Here is an 11,767-nt window from a genome sequence, read left to right as displayed (position 1 = left end):
CTTGCAATTATTTATAAGCTATAATATATACACATAACATACAATATATACTACAAGAAAATATATAAGGTAATATATACACATAACATACAATATATACCACAAGAAAATATATAAGGTAATATATACATATAACATACAATATATACCACAAGAAAATATATAAGGTAATATATACACATAACATACAATATATACCACAAGAAAATATATAAGGTAATATATACACATAACATACAATATATACCACAAGAAAATATATAAGGTAATATATACACATAACATACAATATATACTACAAGAAAATATATAAGGTAATATATACACATAACATACAATATATACTACAAGAAAATATATAAAGGAAATATATACACATAAGTAATAAGTGAGAATATATATACATAACATACAATATATACTACAAGAAAATATATAAGAGGATATATATATACATAACATACAATATATACTACAAGACAATATACAAGAGAATATATATACATAACATACAATATATACTACAACAAAATATATAAGTAATAAGTTATAACATATATACATAAGATACAATATATATACTACAAGAAAATATATAAGAGAATATATATACATATCATACAATATATACTACAAGAAAATATAGAAGAGAGTATATATATATACATAACATACAATATATACTACAAGACAATATACAATGAAATATATATACATAACATTCTATACTAGTATACTATATATATATTGTATTGTATCACAAATATATATATATATATATATATATTAATATGCTTCATGTTGTACTTTGTTATTAATTTATTATGCATGACAATTTAGTGTTTTACTATTGTTTTGTTATTTTTCTTTTTCGTCAAGCACTTTAATAATTAGATTTCTACATATATACTACATATATATTTTTAATATAGCCATGATACTACAATAAATTGCCTTACAAAAAAAAAACCGCTAGGCCCGCGAAACCCACGAGCCCGGCCCGTTTAGCCCAGGACCACATGGGCTTAGGCCCGTCACGGGCCGGTTCCACCCAGTGAGCCCACGAAGCCCGGGACCGCCAGAGCCCGGCCCACGAAGCCCGGCCCGTTTGACCCACGAAGGCCCAGACCCGGCCCATAATGCAGTGTTAATGCAGATTGACGCTGCAAGATTGTGCTAAAGAAGAATATGAGGTCAAGTCGCATAAATTTAATAAACAAAGTAGGGGTATTTTAGTCAACAAATTGTTACCGTGCTAACTTTGCGGCTAAATATCGTTGACATTTAATTTTGTGGGTAAATTTGATTGACCAGGCGTAAAACTGGCCGTTTATAAATTTTTCGCAGTAAAGATCCGCTCGTACGCTCAAAAAGTGGGGCCTCATGGCAGAACATATATTACTATATCCTTAACACGCCTCAAGCTTCGCTAAATTCTATTCTCCATAATCCATTTTTTCCCAACAGATAGCAGAAAGAATCTTAGACAATCTTACTTTACTTTAAGCACTAAATTAGTTCCCTTACTAGCTCTACTATTCATGGGACAAGCCCAATGAACTACGGAAGATTAGAAATCTTCTTCTAATGTGTATATGCACATATAAAAGTTAACTAATGAGCATCGTATGTTTAATAATATATCTAATGTTGGACCAAAAACAAGTAACAAGAGAATGGGAAATGAAATTAATAGAGAAAATGACACCGTATAGCCGCTCTCAAAATAATAGTCGAAAAAATATAGTTTATTTTTTGTATATATACATACATTCTGTATGTTATATACCAAAATTATACAAAATTTAGACACTTTTTTGGCTACCGAGTTTAAATAGTTTCTGGTGCGAGCTAAATGAAGATCCATTCAAAAATTACGAGAAAATGCAGAAATTTCTTAAAGATATTTTCATCATTGTCATGTTGATAATACCCCAAATTAATAAGATCAATAAAATCACAGAAGTGTATCTATAACTTCATCTTTTCAAACTTGCAAAGTTATATTACAGAAAACATTCCTTGCAATGGAAAAGTTTTGCAATAGAATTGGTGTATCTAGAACTTCATCTTGAGAACCTTACCAAGAGGTTGTAATGTTTTAGGAGTGATATCAGCCTTGTATTCAGCAATTTCTTTGGAAATTGACTCCTCTCTAAGTGCTGCCAATGCAGCCTTTTTTCTTTCCTTGTGTTCTTTCCACCTCTTTATCTGATCCTCAAGTGTAGCTTTACCCTTTTCAGCTGCCTCAGCTCTGCTTATCGCCTGTTCAGCTCTCGTCCTTAACTCGCTAATTTTCACTGTTGCTGTTTTTAGTTCTTTCTTTAATGCTTGAATTTCATTTGGTTCATCATAAACTGGCTCCTTCTTCTTGATCAACTGCTCATACTCCTCCCTTGGTATTGTTATATAGGCCTTAGCCTTTTCTTTTGGCTCTTCTGATTCTTCATTTTGTGTTTCTTCAGAATCTTTACTTGCTTCTTTTAGTCTCTTGTTTTCTTTTTTGGCCTCTTCAGCTTCTAAGGCTAGCTGCTGAAGTGCTAGATGTAAAGCTGATTTCTCACTCTTGGCTACTGAATCAGCAACCTCGGCTGCTGCAATCTTTGACCTCCCTTTATGAAGCTCAGATTGTAGAAATGCTATCTCAACTTGTGCTTCGGATTCCTTTTCTCTTGTCTCAACCATTTCCTTTTTAAACTGCTCCAACTCGATGCTAATCGTTCCAACATTTGCATTGGCGCGAGCAGCCTCTTGGTTGGCTTTGTTGAGTTCTCCCTTTAATTGCCTGAGTTCTGACTCCAATAAACTTATATAGCCAGATTGATCCCAATTCTTTCTCTCTTGTAATTCCATATCGTCTTTTAATTTTTTCACCTCACTAACAGCATCAGAAGTGGCTTTCTCAGAAGACACGTGAAGCTCATTTACTTGTTGGAGTTCTATTCTCAATGAATCAATAAGTGCAGACTTGTCCAATAGCTCATTCTCTAAATCCTGCATTATTTCCAACTGATTTCTCAGAAATTCTACTTCTTCCTTTGCATTTGCAGCTTCTAATTCCAACTCAGCCCCTCTTTCATACAATAGTGTAGTGTTTTCTTCTGTCTCGGTTGCAGTCATACTCAAGCGCGAAACACTCTCATTTAGCTTTGACACATTCCTCAAAAGCTCTTCAGTCTTTAACTTTTCCATGCTCAAAGCAGATTCCATCACTTCTACTTGTGTCAAGGCTTCAAGCTTAGCATCTCTTGCGGCCACTAATTCTCTTTCTGCAACAAGTAATTCTCCTTGTGTTGCGTTCAACTCACCGATGGCGTGTGATAGCTGTTCTCGCATCTTAACAGACTCCAACATTTGGTCAGCCATCTCCTGAATCCGTGACTCAAGCTCAACTACATGAATCCTCAATCCTCTACATTCAATCATGTAAATCTCCTTCTCGAGTTCAGAGCTCATTAGCAGGGAGCAGAGTTCATCAGCTGTGTTTTCGTGATGGTCTAGCTTAACTAGTGCTTGCTTGTGTGCAGAATCCTTCGCCTCAACTTGAATTTTCAGGTTTGCCAAGTCTTTTAACACACTTCCTATATCTTTTTCTTTCTCCATCTCCTGTAAGTTAAAAGGAAAAAAATGAATGAATGATTAACTTCAAATACATTTTGCACTTGAAATGAATGAATGAATGAATGAATGAATGATTAACTTCTAATTGAAAATAGGCTCAGTTGAGGTGTTCAGCTGGTTGTTGAGGACAACTTGAAGGGGCCATTTATGTATTTCGCCAATATATTTCTGCTGAAAGCTGAAATGTTCAGTATTAGATGTGATTAGACTTGGTTACTTGTCTGTTAAGATGTAATATCAATCTGTTTTAGCTACCTAGTCCTCCAAACAGTCCATGCCATCTATTACAACAACAACTACACCTCTATCCTAAGCTAACAGGGATCGGCTATATAAATCCTCATTGACCATATCACTCTATTTACAACCCGTTTGGATTGGCTTAAAAAATGTAGCTTTTCGGCAGAAATAACTTTTAAGCCAAAAAGCAATAAGTTGGGATTGCCCGGCTTATTGCTTTTGACTTGTTTTAAGTACTTCTTAGCTTTCTAAGATACTGAAAAAAGCTAAAAATAGCTTAAAAGCTGATTTGACCAGCTAAAAAGCAAATCCAAACACCCTTTTAATCTCATCTCAAACCAACATTATACGCTCATACTCTCAATTACGCCCCGAAAAGCAGAAAGATTGAGCTAGAGAAAAATAAACAAACAAGAAACACTTTGTAATTACCACCCTGCGGAGTGTTGCATAGACAGCACAACTATAAAGTACGCAATCTCAATTTCAGATAACAATTCATAGTTAGATTCTAGTCTAAGTGGGAAAATAATGAAAGCAAAAGGGCTTATCTTGAGGGAAGTGGGGGGAAACTAATTAAGTACAAAATTAAATAATCGACTGAAGCAATCTAAATCTTTTACTGGATAGAGGATATAATATACATGAACTTGATCAGCAACCTCTACTTCCAACCAAGAGGTTATGAGTTCGAGTCTCCCCAAGAGCAAGGTGGGAAGTTCTTGGAGGGAAGGATGCCGAGGGTCTATTTGGAAACAGCCTCTATACCCCACGGTAGGGGTAAGGTCTGCGTACACACTATCCTTCCTAGACCCCACGAAATGAGATTATACTGGGCTGTTGTTGTTATTGTTGTTGTTGAACTTGATCAGCAGTACTAATTATACTGTGTGCAAAAGATAAAGAGAGTACATTTTTTTGTGAAGCAGAGCATAATTTGGCCAGTAGTTGGCTTACATTGATACATGAAGAGAATCTGTTTTTCTTCTTGTCACTTGATTTCTCTCCAAACAAAGAAAGTGCGGCTTGCACCGATTCAATTGATTTTGTATCAATCTCTCCCATTACTTCCTTCTTTCTCCAAGAGAAAATAAAACTCCTTTTGCCGATCTCCACTAAAGAAATGAACTTTATTAAAATTTGAGAAAAATGAAGAAGAAATTACCTGAAGTTAGCGAATTAGAAGCAGCAAAAGATTTTTTGATGGTGAGAAGCAATAAGATTGACAATTCATTTGATTTATAAGTAGGAAATTTGTCGCCGGGGAATTGGAAAAAACGATAAGAAAAAGAAATTTCTGTCGCCGTGGAAGGATCCAACAGAGTAGCATTGTTTGTTCCTACAGTAAAACAATCAGCTTTGTTCTATGTTTTGCGATAGATGCCCCTCAGCCGTTTTGAACTTTTGTTTGCGCGCGCTTCCTCTATGTTCCCTCTTTCTTTTTCTCCCCTTCTTACTGCTCTTATTTCTTGTTACTGTACAGATATTTCATGATAATTAATACATAAAATCTGCTTCCAAAGCAATAAGTAATATTTTAAGCTCATTTAATATATAAAAAAATAATACAAAGATGTAGAATTTTTTTTGTATTTTTTGTATCTTGGAAAATTAGTATAAAAGATTGAAAATTTGGAATAGAGGTTTATTGCTTTGATCTATCACTAAACGAAATAATAATGAAATTAAAAATTTGTTGCCTTCCTAACGTAGCATACAAAGGAATAATGAGGTTCTTCAATTAATTAAAAGTTCAAACAATGAATAAAAAGAAATAATGAAATTCTTAAAACTTATTTAAAGTTATAATTTTATCCAACATAGAATATACTTATGAAAAATAAAAAGATTAATCAACATTTTATGTTGAAGGTTAGTACTTTTGTAAAATAATAGAGATAAATTTACTCGCAGCGGAATGAGAAGATGATATTCGATTTTTTTTCAAAAAAAAAAAATCATGGGATTGAAGTACAAGTAAATTTATGTTCTATTTACGAGTACTTTAGTTATCATATTAACTGTTCGAGTAAAAAAGAATTTGGTCAAAAGGATACTTTATTGTAATACTAGTTTAGAATTGTTCGTACATTGGGTTGTCGAGGAGTTAAGCGCATCGTACCAAATAGTGAGTAGTCCAAAGTTACATTTACAATATTACAATTGAATTGCTTTTTTCAAAAATAGTTCCTAGGGTGTCTGCTCATAGTGCTTCATTGATAAATACCGGAGGAACTATCAAAAAGTTGATTCCTTCGCCCAGTTGCTTCCCTGATTTTGTTGCCAACTTGTCTATCACTCTATTTTCCTCTCTGAATGTGTGGTTTACTAGTAGATGGCCCAGCGCTGCTAGGAGGACATGCATTCACAAATCAAGGGATCATATATTAGATGACCTTTGTTTATGCACTGTATTACTTCTGTCGAGTCTACAGTGGCCTCCAAGGGTATTAGATTATTTGATGATGCCATTTTCAGGCCCGGCAAAAACGTTGTTAGCTCATAACGGAGGGTATTTGCACACTTGGCTTTCCCCATGTACCATGTTACCCAATCCCCAATGTTGTTTCTAATTACTCCTCTTATTCCCCCCATTTTTTTCTTTTTGATTGTAAGTGTTTAGCTTGTAAAAATCCCTATCTGGGGGTGCCATTTAATAGGGATAACATTACTATGTCTGGGGTCCTTTCCTCCTATTATTATGTGTAAGAATCCTGCGACCTTGTTAATGACCACTTTAAAAAGGACCGGTACCTTCCTATGATTGAAGCTATTGGTGTTCCTGGTTAACCAAATTTGCCAAAAGCAAAAAGGGAATAGGTTGACCCACTTAAGAAAATCATTGAAGGTTTGGTATTTAACCTTGTTAGAGGTGTACACCCAGTTAGCTTGGCTGGTGATAAGGTTTGGGATATTAAGGTTGGAAAGACTTCGCTCAGCTAGCTTCTGCTAGAATTGGGTAGCATTGTCACATTTGAAGAGCTGGTGTTCTATGATTTTTTCCTCCTTGTTACAGAAGAAGCACATGAGGTTTAGGTTCATACCCCTAGAGTGGATGTATTGAGTTTTAAGGAGTCTGGCATGGGTTACTAACCAAAGGAAGTATTTAATCTTATTGGGCAGCTTTTGGCCCCGGCCTAGTTGAAGTGCTTACTAGGATTGTGGACCTGATGATGGTTCAGCCTTCCAATTATCTATACATTCAACAACACCCTTTTCTATTTCTCTGTTTACTGATCATGTCCAAATGCACGCCTCTAACAAGGTATGCCACGGTCGTTTGCAATAATAAAATCCAACAAAGAGTCGGGATCGAATCCATAAAGGGCTTAGATGGGAGTTAGAAGTATATATTAGGAATGAGTATATGAAGTATCTAGATTGCATTTCCACAAATATGTTTTTATTTCTACAACTAAAATTAAGCTAATGATTTTAAATCTAAAGATATAAAACTAGAGATGATTGTTTTTGAGTGTTTTTCAAATATATAAAAGGCCTAGGGCTGTGACCATGACGTAGGTGTTTGCCCAAGGGGATAAAGACTTTTATCCTTGTTTTATTGACTGAGATGTATTATAGCTCACAACTTTACATTGCTCACTCAATACCTCTCGATCAGAGAATGGTTTTGCCCAATTTGGTTTTCTCAAGTCCAAATGGGTATCTACCAAAACAGTTGATAAGAGCTCAAGTCGGGTTGTTACTATCTCTAGGTTGAACCCTTTAGTTGGGTTAATCAATCTCTCAATTGACCCAATTGCTTGTTAGCTTAGTTAACCTAAACTAGGTACCTCTTTCTCAAGAAGAGACTAAGTCAAATAGGCTTGAATCAATGTTTGCAATCATTAATTCTACAATTGATGTATGAACTAAGCTAAATAATAAACACGCATTCATAAACAAGCATAAAATTAATCACCCATAATGTTTACACACTAGGGTTGGGTCACAACCCTAATAAAAATCTAGCTACTCATAGTGGGTGTAGAAGAAATCAAAGAAGAAAAGATAATAAAACTCATATTAAAATATTAAAATATAGAAATCCAATGTTAAATCACCAAAATAAGCTAAAGTTTCCTAAAGAAGCAAGTAGAAATGGCAACAACACTTCAAATATTCAAAACTTGACCTAATTTCATGAAACTTTTCTATTTAGAAAAAGCTAACAATTTCGGACAAAAATGCCTCTCGGGAGGTTCTGCAACCGCACAATTTCATGTGTAGTCCGCAAAATTCTTCGTCTTGTAGGAGATGGGGTTCTGCGGCCGCACAATTCTTAACTGCGACTGCGAGGCAATATTTTTGCGGTCCGCAAATTTACTACGACGGTCGCAACCTAGTCTTTTGCGGTCCGCACCTTTACTTTTACGGCCGCAAAGTACTTCTTCTGCGGCCGCACAATTCTTATGCGGACCGCAATTTGAGGAAGCTCTGGACTTGGCTTTTTGTCATCTCTCTGATCTTTGTCCCTAGTCCAGCTTTTGCGGCCACACATTTTATGTGATGTCCGCAATTTTTTCAAAAGTCTGCGAGTTTTTCCTCTTTGATTGCGATTGCAGATAGAATTCTGCGGACCGCACCTGGTAAGCTTCTATGAGGTTTAGATTACTCTGTTTTTAGTCGGATTTCATCTCGGGAGCTCAATTTTTATCATTCCTGCAATTTTACACAATTTGATCCATTTCGGGGACACAATTCAATGTTTTTAGACTAAAACAAAAATTGAAAAGCGCTAATAAGTTGTCAAAATCCCCACTTATTATTTACCGATTCTTAATTTCTTATACAAATAATTTTGACCCCTTTTTCTTACAATAGCACCATAATTTCACGTATTCTCGTGATTTATTTATTACTAAAATACCAAAAGTCTAAAGAGACATGCTTCTATGCATGTAAAACATTCGAAAGTCCATGTGTCCTATTACTATTAGTACCCTAGTAAAAAGATGAGCTAGTATTTTAGATGGTTCAAACCAAGGAATATGAAGGAGTAACTTTTGACTATTAAAACATTCTAGAATGTGGAAAACTACGGAGATATGAATTGTAAATTGTTGAAGATCTTCATGTGAATAGGAGTATAAGAAAATTATGGAAGAGACATCAATTTCCAAGTTTAAACTTTTAAAATTGTATGTCTCCTTTTTATTTTAATGTGAACATTTTTAGTTTTCATATTCAGTAATTGATAGGGAAAAGTTCATTATTATCCATGTACTATTGTAAATAGAATATGTTTGTCCTCAATTTTACTTTTCATCCAATACCCACCCTACTGTTAACAAATAAGTGGAACTGTCCCTAGTCCTAATGGATGGCCAATATGACACCTGACCCCAGCAAAATTTTTGGCACATAGGAACCAAGTTAGCGTTCCATTACAAATTAGCCTAGTTTCTAACTACCCAAATCTCAAATTATATTGACCCATTTTACACCCAAATAACTAAGACCCAATGACTTCTTTTTCTCCTCCAAAAGACACTCCATTATTGAGAAATTAGGGTTCGACTGAAATCTTCCATAAATCTCTCTTTTCTCCATAAATCTCTCTTTTCTTCATTCTTCTCGTATTTTTGGTTCATAAATATCGCAAGGTAGTTGTGCATCATATATTAGGTGTTGATATGGCAGTATAGCCAACTACTTCACTTCGTCGACTCCAAATAATCCCGAAAAAAAACTCTATAAATGTTTGTGGCCTAAGGTTGTTTAATTTCAATTTTTTCCTTTTTTGAAGTTTACTGTAATTATAAAATCTACAAGTTTAGAGTTTTGTAATGATTAGCTAAATGATCTTTTTAAATTATGTTTGACACCTTAGTTCATGTGGTTTTTGGGAATGGGAAGATAAAATCTTCCTGCAATGTGATTGGACTCATATTAAAGATGTAATATCTTCAATGAATGAGGTTAAGATGGAAAAGGACAAATTGAAGGAAGAAGTAATTGACATGAAGGCTACACACCAATATGAAGTGAATAGAGTCATCAACTTGGAAGATAAACTTTGCAAAGACAAGGTTGCTGATTATGAGTTATGGATGTGTAGCTGACTTTTAGGTCAATTAAGCCAAAACGTTTTTTTGCTTAGCGTATGATGATGTTGGTGTAATGGTAGTTGTTGCTTTCCAGTTCTGCAGATTTGATTGTTCTAAATGGCATGTTGAATATTGAACTAAGTCATTTAATTGCTCCCCATCCATGTTCTGCATATTTGATTGTTCTAAATGGCATGTTGAATATTGAACCAAATCATTTAATTGCTTTCAATCCAATTCATTTGACATAAAAGACAGCACCAAGTATAAAATGAAAAACTTACATTCTAGTCGTAAAATGGATAAATATAAAACTGAAATGGAAAAGGGAACAAACTGGACAACAATGAACTGAACATTCATCAATAAATATTCACCTTGATTCATAATCTACCAACTACCAACATTCATAATCTGCATTTAATAAGATAAGTGGATACCATATTATAACCCCAAAAAATATCAACACCTAGAATTATGCCAAATATCAGAGAGCAGAGAGACCGTTTTCGATATACGCTCGGCTAAAGAAGATGGAAGAAGCACTGATAGCAATTCATAGCAAGATAATATATTAGGAAAATAAATTGAAGATAACAATAAATAATATTAAAGAAACATCTATAGCAAGTAATGACAAGACAATCTTTTTAGAGAAACTAAACCTGAGGTCTGATAGCAATAGAGAATATAAAAGGAGCACTGATAGTTAACTAAGGAAGTGTTGGTGACAAGTAATAACAGAACAAGATATGCGAAAATAGCAAACTCATGATAAAAGGGTACCATACAAATACTAACACTAATGAACTACTGAAGACAAAGGGAAATACACGACTATCTTCTAACCTTCTATCATAATCCTCAATCGCCACACTCTCTTATCCAGGGTCATGTCCTCGATTAGCTTAAGTTGCGCCATGTCCCGCCTGATTACCTCTCCCCAAGACTTTTTTGGCCTACATCTACCCTTCCTCTTACCCCACAAGTCCAACCTCTCACACCTCCTGACTGGGGCATCTGTGCTTCTTCTCTTAATATGCTCGAACCATCTCAGCCTCGCCTCTCGCATCTTTTCCTCCATAGGGGCCACTCACACCTTGTCCCGAATAACTTCTTTCCTAATTCTATCTAACCTAGTATGCCCACACATCCATATCAATATCCTTATTTCAGCTACTTTCATCTGCTGGACGTATGAGTTCTTAGCTGGCCAGCACTCTGCCCCATACAACATAGTCGGTCTAACCACTACCTTGTATAACTTGCCCTTAAGTTTTAACGGCACATTCTTATCGCACAAGACATCGGAAGCGAGCCTCCATTTCATCCACTATGCCGTACGATGTGTGACATCCTCATCAATCTCCCCATCATTCTGAATTATAGACCCAGATACTTGAAATTCTCTCTCCTAGGGATGACTTGTGTCTCAAACCTCACATGCCCGTTCACTTTCTGGGTAGCACCGCCGAACTTACACTCTAAGTTGTCATGATCATGCTGATGTAGACTCCAAGGTATGTCTCCAGACCTCAAGCCTCTCGTTAACACCATCGCACATCTCATCAATCAAGACTATGTCATCTACAAATAACATGCACCAAAGCACCTCCCCTTGAATATGTCGCGGCAATGCGTCCATTGCCAAGGAAAACAAAATAGGCTAAGTGTTGATCCCTGATGCAGCATCATCTCAAATGAGAAATACTCAGACTCTCCTCATGCTGTCCTAACCTGTTTTAGCTCCATCAGACATGTCCTGGATCATCCTAATATACACTACAATCACTTTCTTAACCTTCAAACATCTCCATAGGACCTCTCTCGGAACTTTGTCATAAGATTTCTCTAGG

The 11,767-nt window shown here is 35.4% G+C and overlaps 1 protein-coding gene across 2 annotated transcripts; it reads right to left on the bottom strand.

The window, feature by feature from the left end:
- Positions 1 to 1,943: 1,943 nt before the first annotated feature.
- On the bottom strand, positions 1,944 to 5,230 carry LOC107820750 (WEB family protein At1g12150-like). Of its 2 annotated transcripts, none has more exons than XM_016647089.2 (2): positions 4,819 to 5,230; positions 1,944 to 3,606 (listed from the first exon to the last, which is right to left on the bottom strand). In XM_016647089.2, exons 1-2 carry the CDS (start codon positions 4,924 to 4,926, stop codon positions 2,059 to 2,061), a joined length of 1,656 nt encoding a protein of 551 aa, XP_016502575.2. In that variant the 5' UTR covers positions 4,927 to 5,230; the 3' UTR covers positions 1,944 to 2,058. The 2 variants fall into 2 exon arrangements, with proteins under 2 accessions (XP_016502575.2, XP_075112775.1); XM_075256674.1 differs by having other exon boundaries at positions 5,027 to 5,229.
- Positions 5,231 to 11,767: the final 6,537 nt, after the last annotated feature.

Source organism: Nicotiana tabacum, chromosome 6 (assembly GCF_000715075.1).
Source record: "Nicotiana tabacum cultivar K326 chromosome 6, ASM71507v2, whole genome shotgun sequence".
Lineage (NCBI taxonomy): Eukaryota > Viridiplantae > Streptophyta > Magnoliopsida > Solanales > Solanaceae > Nicotiana > Nicotiana tabacum.
Note: the sequence above shows the minus strand (reverse complement) of the source record. Positions and strands in the feature narration are given on the sequence as shown.

Excerpts from the sequence above, each read along its gene's own strand:
- LOC107820750 (XM_016647089.2), bottom strand. The coding sequence starts at position 4,926 with ATGGGAGAGATTGATACAAAATCAATTGAATCGGTGCAAGCCGCACTT. Across the intron at positions 3,607-4,818 it reads GATTCTCTTCATGTATCAAT|GAGATGGAGAAAGAAAAAGA; the intron begins GTAAGCCAACTA and ends TTTAACTTACAG.